At 42.7% G+C, this 17,760-nt stretch overlaps 1 protein-coding gene across 1 annotated transcript; it reads right to left on the bottom strand.

Moving 5' to 3' along the window:
* Nucleotides 1–3,029: 3,029 nt before the first annotated feature.
* Nucleotides 3,030–8,004, bottom strand: CLEC3A (C-type lectin domain family 3 member A). Its single transcript, XM_033157177.1, has 3 exons — nucleotides 7,682–8,004; nucleotides 6,325–6,408; nucleotides 3,030–4,253 (listed from the first exon to the last, which is right to left on the bottom strand). Exons 1-3 carry the CDS (start codon nucleotides 7,824–7,826, stop codon nucleotides 3,862–3,864), a joined length of 621 nt encoding a protein of 206 aa, XP_033013068.1. The 5' UTR covers nucleotides 7,827–8,004; the 3' UTR covers nucleotides 3,030–3,861.
* Nucleotides 8,005–17,760: the final 9,756 nt, after the last annotated feature.

Below are 17,760 nucleotides of genomic sequence, written 5' to 3'. Positions count from 1 at the left end.
ACAGCACCAGATGGTGCAGTATACAAAATAATATAGCAGAATATTCTGCTTGTAATCTTTTTATGCTTTGAACAATTAGCCAAAAGAATATACACAGACCATTTTATATTGCTTATATTGGTGGGAGGGAGGCTTAAATCCTTCCAACCCAAAGTTTCTAACGATTTATTTCATAAAATTTATTATTTTTAAAAGTCTACTGCCTGATTGTACAATAGAACTGTATCATGTACTTGTTTTATGAATCTATAGATTGGTTATTAATCTGTATGATTAATCAATTTCACATTTGTTTTAGGAACGTGACATAGGAAGTACCAAAATCAAGCAGGTTAGTTTGAATATGGATGAATTATGAAAAATCCTACAGTTTTCTTTTCTACACCTCTGTGGTAAGATTAAACACCATCCCCACACACACCCTCTCTCGCTTTCACTCTCTGTGTATGTATGTTATGGGGAAGGTCAGATGAGTGGTTAATGTGACCATGATGCATATCCGTCAGGCCTCATGACAAACGTGCACATAGTCCAGCCATGAAGAGAGAATTTTGCACATTTCCCAGTCACTATACATAATCTCAGACTTTGGAGAATGTGCATATATTGAATTAATTTTTTACATTCTCCTGTCAATATGGCAATTTTATGCCTCTGATGACAGGGCTGCTGGGGAATGGAGTGGAGAGGATGAGGAATTGATATGGGGGGGGCAAATGAAAGTGCTTGGGGTTAAATGGAACATTGGTAGCTATGTGGAGGATCAAGAGAGCATTTGGAGAAATTGTGGTGAATATGGGAGTGAGAAAGTCTCTAGATAAATTTGGAAAAAGAAGGGAGAAGAAGAGAGATACTAGCATGAAAAATGAGCTGGAGCTTCTGGAAGTAGGGACAGGGCATGAGTTTTTTGAAGGGGGCTGGGTGGAGTTGTCAGTGTTTGGGGGCAGGATCTGTGTGCCAAAAGATAGGGCTGGTGGAAAGGGAGGGGATAGGATTACAATTGGTTCCTTGGAAGGGCGGGGAGAGAAAAGAGGAGGCAGAATGGGAATGGGGGTGAAGGTGAAGGTGAAATCAAAGTGGTACAAAGTGGGGTGCAAAATAAGAAATAATCTACTGCAGGCAATTTTGAGCTAGATAAACCAATAGTCTGACTCTCCATAAATCAGCTTCCTATGTCTTTTAATAACAATAGCTAAGCTGGCCATCACAAAATATAATGAGTCCAGAGAGACTGCTCTGCGCCCCATGTAATTTCAGCACCACCTTTATTCCTAATCCTAGGCTCCTGGTTTGGGAAAGCTGATCTTCACCCACCCAGAGAAACTTTCTTCCCCATTGTCATTCTATGTGTTCTCCGAACTGAAAAATGCCACCACTCTGTGCTCTGCCTTGCTCAAGAGAAAGCCCTGGTAAATCTTCTCTCACTCACTGTGCCCCGCAAGATGTGGATGTCCAGGCACCTCTTGCGCTGTTCCAGGATGCTAAGCAGTTGTTTTGCGAAGATCCCGATATTTGTGAAGAAGTGCTCCTGGTCCTAACAGGCTTCCATGTTGTCAAAATCCACCCTGAGTCCTAGCCCTAGAATGTGGATGCTGCATTGATCCAGTGTGATTTTGTGTGGCCTGCAGGGGAGCACAGTGCTGTGGTGTTCACCTAGCAGCATCAGATTCAGCACCTTACTTGAGTGGACAGCTACCTGTGCAGTAGTCAGCCCATAGGGCAGTGCCCACCACCAGCACAGCCCTCCAATGGAGAATATAACCTCCAGTGCCTTACAGCACTATGGCAGGCAAGGTACTCAGAGCTGCTTCCAGGACAGGTTGCAGAGGTTGGCAGAGCACCTGCCTTCTCCATGCTGCTCCAGTAGCTGTATCTTAAACCCAGGTGGAGCATTAATCCAAGGGTTGCCTGCCACTCCCTGCCTCTGCTGAAGGTAAATGGATGACAGTAACACCTCCTCCAACCAATACCAACTTGCCTTAACATATCTTTTCCTTACACTCCTACTGTGAATGGGGAAAACAATAACTTTGGTTTCCTAGTGGAAGATCAGGACCAAGAGAAAATTTGACTGAGTAATCATGGAAATGCTTTTGAAAGCAAGCTTTTTTTAAAAAAAAAAAAAACAACCCAAAAAAAGAAAGTGGGGAGAGACCTACCATTTTAAAAGTTGTGAATTCACCACTATTTAGGGCTAATGAATTTATTATTTTAAGATCAAATCAAACCTGGATTGAACAAACTGAAACAATGATTATGTACTCTGTTACTCTGATGGGAAGGAACCATATCAGTGGTAAGACACCAACTGAAGCAGAAGGCCCCAGGTTCAATTCCTGGTCTCTCAAATTAAGTTGGATACAATAGTAGGAGTTGTGGGCAGGCAGTGAGGGGGGGGGGACAACTCTCTCTCTGTCTCAGACCCTGCAGGGTATAATGCTGGCATAAGGAAGCTTCCTGTGTCCTTCCTAATAAGAATTGCAGCCCATTCCTATGCATGTTCACTCAGAATTAAGAAGGCTGGCAGTGTTTAACTAATAAGATTGGTTTTCAAAAACCCAGTTAACTGATTTTATACAGCCAACCAAATTTTGTAAAACTCAAATGGCTGCAATCCTATACACATTTACCTGGGAGTAAGTTCCACATAACTCAATGGAGATTTCTTATGAGTACAGTGGTACCTTGGTTTATGAACCATTCCAGAAGTCCGTTCTTAAACCAAAGCGTTCTTAAACCAAGGTGTGCTTTCCCATAGCAGTGGGGGACTCAATTTACAAATGAAACACACTCAACAGGAAGCAGAACAAGGCAAAGTTCACAAACCAAAACACCTACTTCCGGGTTTGCAGTATTCTTAATCCAAGTTGTTCATAAACTAAGCTGTTCTTAAACCAAGGCACCACTGTAGACATGTATAGGATTGCACTGTGGTTAATGGGCTAATAACTTTAAAACAAAGTACAGCACATACTCTCAAATAAGTATACATAGGATTGGATGTCAGACTCCCCTGTTCACACACACACACCATCCATGCATTGAAACACAACATTGCCACTACAACATCCAGCTCTTGTGCTTTTGAAAAATAACTTTATTGAAATGGTAAATCATGCAAAGAGTGAAGATATTCAAATGTGTTAGATATAAAGCACAAGGGGAAGTTACATGTCAGAGAAGTATTCATCCCAATCACCATATATATGTTGATAGAAGGGACACTTTTAATTATAACAAGCTTTGAATTATAACAAGAGTAGTTTGTTGCCTGTGTCCTGATTTCATAGGAGCCTTGGAAATAATAAGTGTGCTTAAGAAGCCAGACTGATGAGGATTTAATACCTCAATATCTATGCTTACAGCAAAACCTCACATTCCCTCTGTCCTGCAGTCCATTATAAATCTTGGGATGCAGCTACCCTGTAATTAACCCTGCAGTGCTGGGATACTGGCTAGGATCAAATAGTGGATCTACCACTAATAGCGCAATCAATTCCGTGTTGGTTGTCCTATCATCTCTGTTTATGACATTAGCAGTGCTCAAAGTTGAGCATTGATTTTCTTGCAGCAATGGAACACAGAGGGAATTGCAACTGAATGGAAAATTAATTAGTAGAGGAAGTATCTGCTTTAAAAGAGAGGTTTGCAGTTTTAGTAAACAGGAAGGATTATCAAGAGGTATACACTTTAACTCAATAATCCATCATCACTAAAGGCTATTTTGACTGTTCCATACAAAACTAATTACCTGAAAGTGTGGACTCTGGATTTGTTGTGAAGCTTGGTGATGACTGCAAACTGGCATCCCTACCATATATGTCTTTCAAAAGTGAAAGAAGGAAGCAGACCTAGCTGTGATTAAGGGATCAGGAATTCACAAATATATCGTTTGACAGTACGGCATACTTCATCCACCCACTTTCCTTGAGCTGACTGTGAAAACAAGACACAATTTTCCCGTTTTCCTCCATTGGGTTGTGACCGGTCCCAGTTGAAGTAGTTGAGGACCATTCCATTGACATCAACAAATTTCCCTTCGTTTACCATGTCAGTGACACCCAGCCAAAAATCTGCCACACCTGACAAGCTCTTCTTGCTGTACTCTCGGAGAGCGTTGGTTTCATCACCGTCTCTGGGGATAGCAAGAGTCCCTCCCTTGGCTATGCAGTCTTCGTTTGCTTCATGGAAATGTTTGGCACCCTCGGATGCCAAGTAGCATTTTTTATGGACCTTTGTTCCACGAAGACAGACTGTGAGTGGAAGATGAGGGATACAATGATTAAAGAATCCATGTTAAGTGGACCAAAGTGGTTCTTCACTGGTTATTGCTACCTGAAATTTCCCTAGATTTGGAATTTCTCTTAGCAGAATGTAGGATGGGTGGGCATCTGTTTTGGCCCTAAGAGCCTATGCCCATACAAACTTTCAGTTTGCAGTGATTGTTTTCCCATAAACGCCATTTCTACAGCATCCGCACTGTAGTTGCTTGCACAACACCATTATTGATTTTGAGAGGTAGCAAAACACCTTATCACAACACTCTCTTTCATTTCCTGCCAAATCAAAGAAGCAGCCCAACATATGCTAAGGGCAATGTTAACTGGGTCCTCTAATCACAGTTTGAATTTGTTCATTTGCAATCTACTGAAACAGGGATAAAGATAACCAGCGATAAATATGATGGCTGCTTATTGCTTTGCAGAAATTGATGGAGTTAATGGCTCCTTCAGCCTGTTGACCTCTCTTTGTAGCATCATCCCAGTAGTAGATACAATGGGTTGCTTAATAGAAAAAATCTGAACCCTGGTTAGGGGATGCAGTTAATACTAGTGCATTGGGTAGGCATCGGGCAGGTGAGCACTAACACTTACAGGATGCCCAAATTAACAGAAAAGGCTTGATGTGGTTGAGTGCTTTGGGCCAAACTCTGTATCCGAAATACTGAAAGTTAGCATATAGATCCCTGGATTGATGACACTGAATATAACACAAGGACAAGAAGAGCATACTGATGGCTAATTTCAACATTTCCACAACTCTGGGTGCTTCTAGAATATCACTATTGTTGAACCTCCAGTCTCAGTCTACAGTTCTACAGTATGTACACTTACCTCAGACTTAGTCTGAGAATGTCTATTTTGCAGTAGGATTCAATTGCATACCAGACAATTCAGGTTGCGCAATTCTAGTTGTTTGGGAAGTCCTGCACAACAAACCTGCTCCCTCAAAACACTGACTTTTTGCAATAACAAAAGTGATTGGAAACTGAGAGATAGCATTTCCTTTGACATGTCATTTAACCTTACCACAAAAAATAAGAATGAATGCTCATTTAATAGCCAGCATAATCTAATCTCTCTGTAAATATACCAGGATGGTCATCTGGAAGCTCCCTGAGTCCCCAGGCTCTCTGGATAATCCCTTTTAAAACTGCTTCTCTTTCCTGTGTGCAATTACAAGTGGCAGAAGGGGGCACTAAAAAAACAGGCCTTGTTGCCATGTTGTGATCTCTTGGGACAACTGCCCTCCATGGCTTTATTATCCAGATATTATATTATGTCACTGATTATTTAAGCTGTTTTGGTTTTGGAAGTCCAAGGAGAAGAACCGGGGGGTGAGAGAAATTAAAAATGAACCAGGACTGTTATTTGTACTATTTATGTTTGAAAAACAGTCCCCTCCGCCTCACCACTTTGGTTTCATGGCATACTGCAAGGAAAAACAGATATTTGTCTTGACATCAGAATGGGCTGAACTATCAGGAAATAGGTGTATACTTGGCTTTCCACCAAGGGCAGGGATCTAAAGTCCTTTTCATTACTTAGAAACACAAAGTGCCAAAGTAAAGCTAGCTGTGCATGAGGTCAACTCAGTGCTTAGCAAATAAAGCCAGGACAAGGTATCTGAAAACACTATTTTAAAGTCTGCACCAAACATCCCGAGTATTCATGTATTTAATAATATTGTTAATTATTTGATAAAAATATCAGTGGCATAGCCAACAACAAATGGAATAACATCTTTCAATCCATTTACCACCTATCTGTCTCTCCCCCCCCCAATCCCCAGTTTTAAAGTGAGCATTTAAAGTTATTTAAAACTGAAAAATATTAAGGGGAGAGGCAGCAAAAGGGAATGATTCAACCCTGTAGAGCAGGGATGTGGGATTTGTGTCCCTCCAGATACTGCTGAACTATCATTTCCGTCAGTCAGGGCCAGCACTGGCTAATGGTCAGAGATGATGGGAGTTGTAATCCAGCAACATCTGGAAGACCAGACATTATCCACCCCTTCTGTAGAATAATAAAAAGCAACCCTTACCTGTCTGCAGTGCTTGCATTTCTTTCAGGGAGTTTACCTCTTGCCAAAGCTTGTTAATTTGACTCTTAAGGTCACCGTCTTTCTCTTAAATAAGTAAGTATATACATACGTTAACATATTTACACACATCAGAATATTTACAGTAAGATGTTGAGTGCAATACAAAGGCTGCAATCCTAACCCCACTCACCTGGGAATAAATACCACTGAATTATTTGCAGGCTTCCTTTAGCATGGGAAGGTAGCTGCCTGTGTAGGTTGAAGTGTGCACATTTTTATTTTTATTTTGCCAGTTTTGAGGGTTCAAATCCTCATGCCACGTCAGTAATATTTGACACAAAGAGGCTACCTAGAGAAGCGCATTAGAGGTGTGAGAAGTACCTTTGCTACCTACCCATCTCACATGAATTAGCCGCTTTGAAGGTAGAATGTGAGAACAGGCTATGCAAAAGTGTCTATCGTGACACAACATTAATTTAAGAAAAGCAGCCCAAGTATGAGGTTTTTCCATGATTATTTGCTGTCTGTTATAGTAACTATCTCACGGCATGGTCCAAAGCAGAGCTGAGGAATGTTCAAGGTGTTGTTGAATGACAGTTCTTTCTCCCCCACCTCCCCTACCCCCGGCTAAGTTTTTTCATGATACAATAAGATATAGAAAACGAATGTAAACAAAAACAGCTACCAGAAGTAAAAATAGAGTATAGAGTCCTCTGTTAAAGGTACTTCTTAACCCTTACCACCCACAGAAGGTATTAGCTTCTCCCAGATCTCACCTGGGATCTTTTTTCCTCCTAGCCACTCATTCTGGGAGATCAGCATTTCCCTGCTTCCTACCCAGTTCTCACCATCCTTGACCATTGGTCAAGCTGATTTGGGCTGATGAGGAATGGAGTCATAGAAACACCAGAAGGTGACTTATACTGGATCAGACCACTGGTACGTCAAGCTTAGTAGTGTCCACACTGACTGAGAGCAGCTCTCCAGGGTTTCGGGCAGGAACTTTCCCCAGATGTACCTTGAGACTGAACCTGGAATGTTCAGCATGCAACTGAGCTATGGTCCTTTCCTACAACAACACCTGAAGGGCCAAAGGCTCCCCATCCCTACTTTAAAGACACATGAAGCTGAACAGGTCTAGGTTTGATCTGTGCCTGGGAACTCCAGGTATAGTATGTCTTATATGTTATGTGCCCAGGCTTCTTCCATCATAGAATTCATAAATAAAACTATTCAAATCAGATGAACCAACATAGCAAAAAATAAAATAATGCTTGTTAATAAATTTGCTAAGGTAGCAATCAAATGATATATTTATCATAATCTTCCTTCTCCCTGGCCTACCAAGTTTGCTTACCTTTAACCCTCCGTTTGCTGTGTTTTCTGGCTTTGGGATGGGCAGACTGTCCAGTTGTTTGATCCAGCAAAAGGATGGTAACAAGGAGGAAAATCAGAAATCCCATTTGTGCCATCTCTGTTTTCAGACAGTGAGCAAGAGTCATCAACAGCGGCTTGAAAGCAGTTGTGAGAGCTGCAGCCCTGTAGAACTTGCGGTGTTTGGCTTTATTAAAGGGTAGTGAGAGAATTGGCTGTGCTCCTTGTTTATTAAATGAGCAAAATACTCAAGCAGGCTTCAGCATAAGGTGCCTTCTTGTTCTCAGACTTTAGCCTTTCCCACACCAGACTTATACTTCCTGTCAACTCCGACCAATTGATTTTATCAGGCTTGCAATCCAGTGCTTAACGTTTTTACTCAAGAGTAATGCCTGCATTGTTCAATGCTGGAGGTATGCTCTTTTTAACAAGGATGGGGAATCTGTGGCCCTCCAGATGCTGCTGGACTTCTACACCAGCCAGCAGCAGCCAGCATGGCCAGTGGTCAGAGGCTGATGAGAGCTGTAGTCCAACAAAACAGGTTTGCCATTCCTTTTACTGGAAAAGTGGCCTCTTAATCCTAAAAGCTGTTAGAACAGCTCTGTCTCCTAATGTGAGCTGCATTTTGCCCTGTATCAGTTGATCTCATAATTGTTTAATGCATGCCCTTCTTCCCAAAGAAGCCCTGGGCAGCAAACACAAACTATTAAAACATCTAAAAACAATTGTAGTTTGCAGAGTTGAGTATGATCTTATGCAGATACAGACCAAGAACAGCAGGTTCAGGCTTTCCGTCCTGTTAATTTCATTATTAAGTTTATATCTTGCTTTTGCTCCAAGGAACTCAAGCTACCATACTCTGCAGTACTTTGCCCTCACAACAGCCCTGTGAGGTAGGTTAGACAAATAAACTGAGTGACCTTGGTCCAATCACAGTAAGCTTTGTTGCCGAGTGGTGATTTGAACCTGGGTCTCCCCATTACTCCACAGTGGCCCTTGCTGTCTTCTATAAAAAAGGACATTTCCCACCCAATCCCATTTACCACTGATAAAACTGACCACAAGCAGCTCCCACTCTTGTCCATTTCATCATTCTATAGCACATGGGTAAATGGTTATTGCAGTTGGTGGTGGGAAATGTTGCCCACTTAGAGGGAAATTATCTATTGCTGTATCATGGCTGGTGCAATGGGAGCATTAAGAGAGAAGTCTCTGCCATTGCTTGTGCACAGCCTAAAAACAGAATAAGAAGAGAAGTAGAGCTGTTGCTCAGTATCAGAGCGCCTGCTTTGCATGCTTTGTCCCAGGAATTTCCTCAGAGAGCTGGGAGGGACCTCTCTATGAAATCCCGGTGGGCCACTGCTAGCCAGTGTAGCCACTACTGTGCTAGATAAACAATGGTCAGATACATTATAAAACAGTTTATGTTTCTAAGCATTTTGGGGGCAAAGGGCAGAAAGACAATACATCAACCTTCACCAACCTGGTGCCCTTCAGATGTTTTGGACAACAATACCCATCTTCATCAGGGGATGTGGGTGGCGCTGTGGTCTAAACCACTGAGCCTAGGGCTTGCCGATTGGAAGGTTGGCAGTTCGAATCCCCACGATGGGGTGAGCTCCTGTTGCTCGGTCCCTGCTCCTGCCAACCTAGCAGTTCGAAAGCACTCTAGTGGGAAGGTAAACGGCATTTCCGTGCGCTGCTCTGGTTCACCAGAAGCGGCTTAGTCATGCTGGCCACATGACCCGGAAGCTGTATCCCGGCTCCCTCGGCCAGTAAGCAAGATGAGCGCTGCAACCCCAGAGTCGTCCGCGACTGGACCTAATGGTTAGGGGTCCCTTTACCTTTACTAGCAAAGCAAACTGTTATCCTCCCCCTGCCCCGCCCCCAAATCAGAATAATTGCAAGACTTTCTCTGCACTTCACTGGGAGAAGTAAGAACTGTTATATCCATAAACAAAAGAGAAACCTAAGGCATCCTTCTAAACTACTAGTACTGAACCAAGAGCTGCCATTTAGGTGGTGGCATCATGACACTGTAGCTCTACCTTGTATTTCTGAAACATTCTGTATATTCCTAGCATTTGTCATGACCCTGGTTTTGGCATGGAATTTTAAGGAGGGAATAATACACTGTGTTGGGACTGTCACCCTTTAGGGGCACCCTGCATTATGTATAGAACTGCATTCACAGAGTTTCTTGGAAGAAGCAGACAAAAGGATTGAAGGCTATAGAGCAGATGAGCCCTTGCGTTTATCTTTTCGCTCCTAAAAAAATTCTGTGAGCTTGTTTGGGTGATACTTGTATGTTTGTTGTTAGTGGGAAGGTAAACGGCATTTCCGTGCGCTGCTCTGGTTCACCAGAAGCGGCTTAGTCATGCTGGCCACATGACCCGGAAGCTGTACGCCGGCTCGCTTGGCCAATAAAGCGAGATAAGCGCCGCAACCCCAGAATCGTCTGCGACTATACCTGACAGTCAGGGGTCCCTTTACCTTTACCCATCTGCACAATTCTATGCTTTATATTGCTTTTTGGCTCGAACAGCCCCCTTCTGGTTGTCTTTGCTGAATAATACAGACATGTTTTGCCTGCTATGTATTAGCTGCAAAAGGTATGCTTTATCTGTGGTGTTTTGCCTTTCATGTGTCTTTTTGGATCTTCACATTTTATAATATTGTGATTTGAAACTGTAGTGCCTAGGCCCATGAAGGGCAGGATAGATAGATAAAAAAATAAAAAAATAAATACATGATGCGGAATGTAAGGGCTTCCCAGAGACTGGACTCATTTACCAGTTGCTTGAAGATATTATTTGGGCAGGTCCGCACCTTGCTGCCTGTCACCAGATAACTGCATCCTCAATGGAAAAAGAGAGCCTGCTGTTGTTATAGTGAAGTCAGCCATAAATATAGACATGGGTTGGGAAGCACAGTGAAGTTTTCAGTGCAGAAACACATCTTTGTTTTGATTACATCTTTGGAATGAAGTAAACAGCACAGAATGCTGCATCTTCTACAGGCTCCTGATGGTTCAGCAACAAAGCGCTCCTTATGCTGCCTTGGGAAGTCACCAGAAAGACTGGAGGCTGCTTGAAAGAACATGCCAAGCTTCCTTTAAAAAAAGCCTCAGACTTAGCCCGAGAACAGAAATATGTTGCTTATAAATGTTATAATGGCATCAGTTACCCAGAGGTGGAAGCTGCCTTGATTCATTAAGGTTTGAGTTTCAGCTGAAACCATCCACAATAATTTTGGACATAATGGCGTCTTGTGAAGAAGGCAGTCTTCTTTCCTTCTTGCTTGAAACCAGTTAATAGATGAAAGCAGACCTGTAAGTTAACAGAAGTTTGTAGACCATCTTGACCATCTCTGGAACAGCTTTTCTCATCCTTGACAAGGCTAGACAACTGGAATTGGCTGTGAACAGTCAGCCCACCCTTAAATGCTACCTACTGAGCATGCTGCAGGAAGAGAACCTGTGGCCTGCCACATGTTGTTGGGCTAGAATGTCCACAGGTTCCCCATCCATAGTAAGTTTGCATATATTACAGCTATTGCTAAAACTCTAGGGGGACAACCAGCACCCTAAACTGCTTTTGCCTAGCCCATTCTCAGCTCTCTGTATCTTTCTCAGTCCATTTATCAAACTGCAGCCCATTTTCTCTATCCTGTCACCTCCTAGATCATGCCATCCTCACCAGGCAGGGTCAGTTCTAACATTAGGCAGTGTGAGGCAGCTTCCTCAGGTGACATGCTGGGGTGGTGGTGGTGTCAGCAATGAGGTATTGGAGAACAGAGCTACAGTATGTATCCCTGGCCTGGCCCAGACCTCCACTCCATAAGCTAGTTTGTCAGTTTCAAATGCAGTGGAGGATGCTGTTCCATCATCAATGCTTGAAGGAGACTTCAGCTACCAGTCCAATACATGCCTTTTGCCTCAGACAGCAAGATGTCACCAGCAGTGTGTGAACTTAGGACATAGGAAGCCACCGTATATTGAGTTGGACCTTTGTATCATCTAGTTCAGCCTCGCCTACACTGCCCAGCAGTGACTTTCCAGGTTTTTCAGACAAGACGTATTCCCATCCCTATTTGAAGATGCTGGGGAATTAATTAGGAACTTCTGTTTGCAAAGCAGATTCTCTAAGCTGCAGCTGTTTCCCAATGGAAAATGTATGTGTAAGACATACCCATTTTTTATTTTTTTTACAATCTGGCGTTCACCATCCAAACCATTTTCTGACCTTTTCCTAGTCATTGTGGGGCATTTGCCTGTAACTTCCCTAACAACCTGTAGAAGCTACTACATTAGTGCAAATGGGGAACTTCTCCACCAGGTTCTGCTGTCTGTCAGCCCCCTACCCTGACTGCCTCCTTCCAACTAGTACTGGCTGTTGGCATCCTCACTCTCAGCATTCTCTTTGTAGAATTCAGGGAGGAGGATAGGGACAAACCCATCATTCGTTGACTCTATACCTGGCTCTGGCTCCTCCTTACTGTTGGCATCCTTGCCTTTTGCCCTACCAACACCCACTGCCAACAAGAGAGAGGCACATGGCAACTTTGCTATGACTGTTAATGTACTTAATAGCAGGACCTGGCTCCTTGAATCCTCCTCAGTCTAACCCTCCCAATCCCAAAACAATATTAACTTGAGAGAGATCAGTTTCAGATCAAGCCACAAGCAGTGCAGAATGAGACTACTTCTCAAAGTAGGGGCTGGAAGAGTGAGGAGAGAAAAAGAATGGAAGGCTAAAACGTACATTATACAAACCCAAACTGAACAGATACTGGTCTTCAGTTCATATAAGCCAGCTGTTGCCTGGATCATCCTCAAGGTGGCAGCATTTGGGGGGAAATCAGTCGTGTCACCTTTTTTTTTTTTTGCATTTGATAGGCATCTATCTGTTAAACGTCTAGCTTCGTGTTTCATATGTGAACCCCGGGCTTTTGTTTCTGTTCAAAATCATACCTAATTCTGAATATGGGATCTATCAGGGAAGGATTTATTGCCTAGTTTTCTAAGGTCAGCAACCTTTCATATCATTATTGCCATGCCTACTTTGAATGAATTTCTCCACTATTTTAACCACAGATCCTGATGAGAAGGAGGTACCAGAACAGCCAAGGCAACATCTGTGGGTTCCCCATACCCCAGTGATTTAATTAAAAATGAGGTTCACACTAGTCATCCTAGCTTGAGCAAAAATTAGTATTGGACAGAGATTTTACATTTTCAGATAGATGATAGATAGATAGATAGTTTAAAGTCTGGGCAAGATTTGGGGCTGTTGTTTTTAATTGAAGGGTGGTATAAGGGAACCTGTGCTAATATAATAAAGTCCCCATGCTTAAAATTAACCACTAAAATCAACGAGATGTGCAATGCAACCCTAACACATGTTTACTCGGATGTAAGAAATATTATGCTCAGTGGGGCTTCCTCCTTAGTAAGTGAGAATATAGGATTGCAGCCTTAAGAGTACTTTATACACATTTTCCTGGCATGTCTACTTTTGAGTAGACATACACAGAACTGCACTGGAAATTTGCCTAGACAAGGCTTCCAGATGTTTTTGACTACAATTCCCATCAGTCCCAGCCAGCAGGAACAATGTACACAGGTCATTTGGTCAGTTTCCTGCTGCTACAGTGAAATGTGTCACCTCAATCACTGATATCCTCTGATGGGGCATTTCTTGTGGTTTCCCACATCCCTGAGGTTTGGTTGGCCTTTATTACCGACCAAGCCTTTAGTGAGGTGGACCCTGCCCTGTGGAACTCCCTGCCAGTAGCAGTTTGGAAGGAATCTTCCTTGCCTTCTTTTAGCCACTGCCTAGAAATTGTGTAATTTACACAAGTATTTGAAATTTCTTTTAACCAGCCAGTATTTGTGTGTGTGTGTGTGTGTGTCTCCTTAGATTTTTCCTGTTTATTATTGTTATGATTTTTGCATGGTATACAATACTCAGAGCCAAACAAGGCTTCCTGAAAATCGACAGTGCTGCTTACTGTATTTTTATGAAAGTGAGGTTTATAAATAGTTAAATAAATTTATATTTGAATTATAGCAATTTTATATATGCATTTAGGCATATAAATATGAAAATTTCATGGAACCTCTATCCTCTTCCTTCCTGTTCATTGGTGATGCATCCTTTCTTTTTGGTGATAATGTAACTGAGTGCCCTGTAAATAACACTGCCCTTCAGTGCCAGGGTCATAGACAGCTGTGAAGTTAAGCACCAGGAGTCAGACACTGAGACTGCCCAAGCAATCCTCCAGCTTTCAGGGGATCCTCTGTAGTTCTTCCAGGTCAAGGGGAGCCAATGAACAGTGTAGGTGGGCAGAGCCACTATTTCATTACACAGAGGACATTCTGATCTGGTGAAATAGCACACAGTTTGGGTTAGCTGTTGGTTTTGGCCAGCAGTCCTATGCAGTAAGATACTTTCATCCCAAAGTCCCTTAACCCACCTACCCACTACAGCCTCTATCCTGGACCCATCTCTCAGTGACAATTTTAGTTTCCTAGAAAACTGCTGCCCAAAACTATATGGCTGGTGTGTCTTGTTGAAAAGCAATATGCAGCTCTAGCCCCAACCTGACTTTTCCTGTTCTAATGGCAGGTGGAGAGAGTGAGAAGTGGAATAAAAGGAATATAATTAATCCACCATGGGTAGGAGATTTGGGGAGCAGAAACCTGGAAATCCACATGCTGTTTGTATTTGGCAAGGATGTGGCCCTGAGATTGGTATGAAAAGTAATGCATTTCCTAGCACAGGCAGAACTGTTTCTCAGAGGGCTGTAGGAGGTGTGGGGTTGATTGAGCGCAGCCGAGCGTGATCTCCTGGAAATGGAAAAGAGTGAAGGCTGTTAGCACAGGGAAGTGCTCAGAAAAAAGGATGAGTGAGACAAGAAAGGAGCTCACCCACCTTCCTCTTTCCCTTAAACTCACACTTTATATATAAAAAAAGTGTTCCTTGATTGCATCCTTCCCTGCCTCCTTCCCAACCTCCCCCTCCCATGTATGACATGTCCAGATCCTCATTTGCTTGCCTACAGTTGAGGGAAGTTTATACTGTAGGGATGAGTGAATCTGTCCATTCTGGTTTTCTCGAGTTTCTCATTTTACCAGCCTCAAGTTAAGTTCTCCACATCTCCACATCAGTGTGCACTTTAAAAAATGCAGACCTCATGAAAATTAATTAGCATTGTAATGTGAGTTTCTCCTAATATACACATTTTAGTATGAAATCTTGCCTAACATACACATTTACCCTAGTATATGTATTGCTTTAAGGGAGAACTGCATTGCAAAATTCAGAGAAGTGTGACTTTTGGAGGGAAACTGTGTTTTGGTTCATATATTGTTTTGAGAAGTGCAGATTAGGTAGGTAGGTTCTCCTTTAAATGTGAACTTATTTGAATTTCTCCCACCCCAACCCCACCCCTAGTTATTTGACATTGGCTGATAATTAACCATTTGTTTGTGGCGAGGTTATACAATGGCACATCAAGCAGTTGTTACCATACATTCCACTGATGCATACCACTTTTCCTTACTGGAGGTTTCTGTAAGCAGGTTTCACTGTTTCACTAGGGGGCTGATTCTACTTTAGTTGTGCAACCTGAATTTGTGACTGAATCCCGTTTGAAAATAATAACAGTCTGGAAACAGACCACGTCTGAAAACCCAGAGACTGCCTACTTAAGAAGACAATGACACACTGCCCACGCCTCTCATCGCTCTTTGTCCTCTGCATATCCTCTGCTTCCTTTCGCTGATGAACTGGAACCTGAGGCTTGTGCTGAGGCAGTTAAAGTAGTTTCCTATCCTCTGCAATTAAGAACAAAAGAGCGTAAGCAGAGCCCTGCTGGATCAGACCAAAGCTCCATCTAGCCCAGTAACCTGCTTCCCACGGTGCCCATAATGATGCTCATAGCTCTGGAAATCATGGGCTTGCAGTGCAGCTGAATGTTTGAAGATTCAAGACAGATAAAAGAAAGTACTTCTTCCTGAAGCATGTAGTTGAGCTATGGAACTCCCTCCCATAGGAGGCAGTGATGGCCACCAACTCAGATGGCTTTAAAAGAGGATTCGTCAGATTCATGGAAGAGAGGGCCATCAATGACTACTAGCCACAATGGCTTTGCACCTTCATCATGTGTCCATTTCTGGTCAGCAGGTTATACTAGGTTTATGGCATTGCCAAAACATGGAAAAGCTATTTGATCCCTGAGCATGGGAGCAGAAATGAGTACAGGCATACCTTGGGTTGCGTACATTGTGGGTTGCGTTTGCTACGGAATATGAACGCGCCAAACCCGGAAGTACTGGAACAAAAGTGGCGAATTGCAACCCGCGCGTGCGCAGATGCGGCGCTGCGGGTTACGGATGCTGTGGGTTGCGAATGCGCCTTCCGCACGGATCGCGTTCGCAACCCGAGCGTCCACTGTATGTACACTAAGATCGAGGGTACCATTTTATGCCATCTTAGATTCCTCGTGGAAAAAGAATTGTCTGCCTCCAGTCTGGGTTAGGGGGAGACAGCAATCTTGTCAGAAAATATTTAGTCAAGGATGCTGTGATGGGCATTTGAAAATGACGAAGAACAAAGAGGCCTGTTTTAGTTAATGGGTCACTGAATGATTATGTCATGTTTTCCTTCCCAAGAAGCATCTCAAAGCAATTTACAATGTATGTAAAAGAGTGTGTGTGTGTGTGTATATATATATATATATATCTGAAAAAAGTAAAAACAACCATTATAAAAGCAGTTTAACAACAGCACAGACATAAAATTAATCCAGTTCTAGGACAGAATCCAACTGGGGTAAAAATTATAGAAGGCTAGTTGAAAAGGGAATATTTGTAGATAACACCTTATCAGGTGGGTAGTGATAATTGGGTGGCTCCAGAAACCATGGATTGTATCCAGCATTCATCTTACTCAGAATTGGCTCATTAATTCTAATGGTTCTACTCTGAGTAGGGCTTAGCTGGCTAAAACCCACTACAGTGGTACCTCGGGTTACAGACGCTTCGGGTTACAGATACTTCAGGTTACAGACTCCGCTAATCCAGAAATAGTACCTCGGGTTAAGAACTTTGTTTCAGGATGAGAACAGAAATCACACGGATCATACGGCAGCGGCGCAGTGGCAGCAGGAGGCCCCATTAGCTAAAGTGGTACCTCAGGTTAAGAACAGTTTCAGGTTAAGAACGGACCTCCAGAACGAATTAAGTTCTTAACCCGAGGTACCACTGTAGTTTGAAGAAGTGAAAAGGTTGTGGACCATTATTAGGGGAACACAATTTAAATCCATGCTCTATAGATCCCTAGTATACTGTGACTGAAAACTGGGAGATTGAATGTGATTGGAAGATTGCCGGGGGGTGGGGGGTGTCCACTAACCCCTTGCTACCCTTTGTCATCATCCCTGGCTGACAAACCCAGGAGAACCATCCCTAAAGTAAACAAAAGGGGGACAAAAGATACTTTAATCAACCTTGTCATATCCATGGCTTCCTATTGTATGAAAAGAAAGAAAGAAAAAAGCCAATTTATCACAGAGACAGAGAAAGTGCACATGTCTATATATTGAATCAATGTCTGGAGATGCTGCAAGCATTATCATCCTACTGATGAATAAAGTCCATATTCCTCAGAGCACTGGGAGAAGCCTTTGATTTTGATGTGTTTTACGTGGGCAAAAGATGAAATGGAGTGTGTTATCCCGAGTCTGCCTTATGGATTGAATAACATTATCTTTGAAGGGAGAGGACAAAAAAGGCCTGCTTTTTGCATTGATCATTGTATGCGTCTGCTGGCAAATTTCCTGATTAGATGCTTCTCCTTCACTTCCTAGATCTGACTTCAGCCTGTTTAATGAGCCCTCTAATGCAGTGTCATTACTATCAATCTGAGTGTCTCTGGTGCAGGAATGAACTGAGACCCATGGCTATCTAGGGGTGGGGAATAATTGGCCAGGCAACAATACATCTGAGTGAGGATGGGGGAGAAATTAAATTCAGTTCACATTTAAAGGTGAACTCAC

The sequence above is a fragment of the Lacerta agilis genome, chromosome 8, assembly GCF_009819535.1.
Source record: "Lacerta agilis isolate rLacAgi1 chromosome 8, rLacAgi1.pri, whole genome shotgun sequence".
Taxonomy (NCBI): Eukaryota; Metazoa; Chordata; class Lepidosauria; order Squamata; family Lacertidae; genus Lacerta; species Lacerta agilis.
Note: the sequence above shows the minus strand (reverse complement) of the source record. Positions and strands in the feature narration are given on the sequence as shown.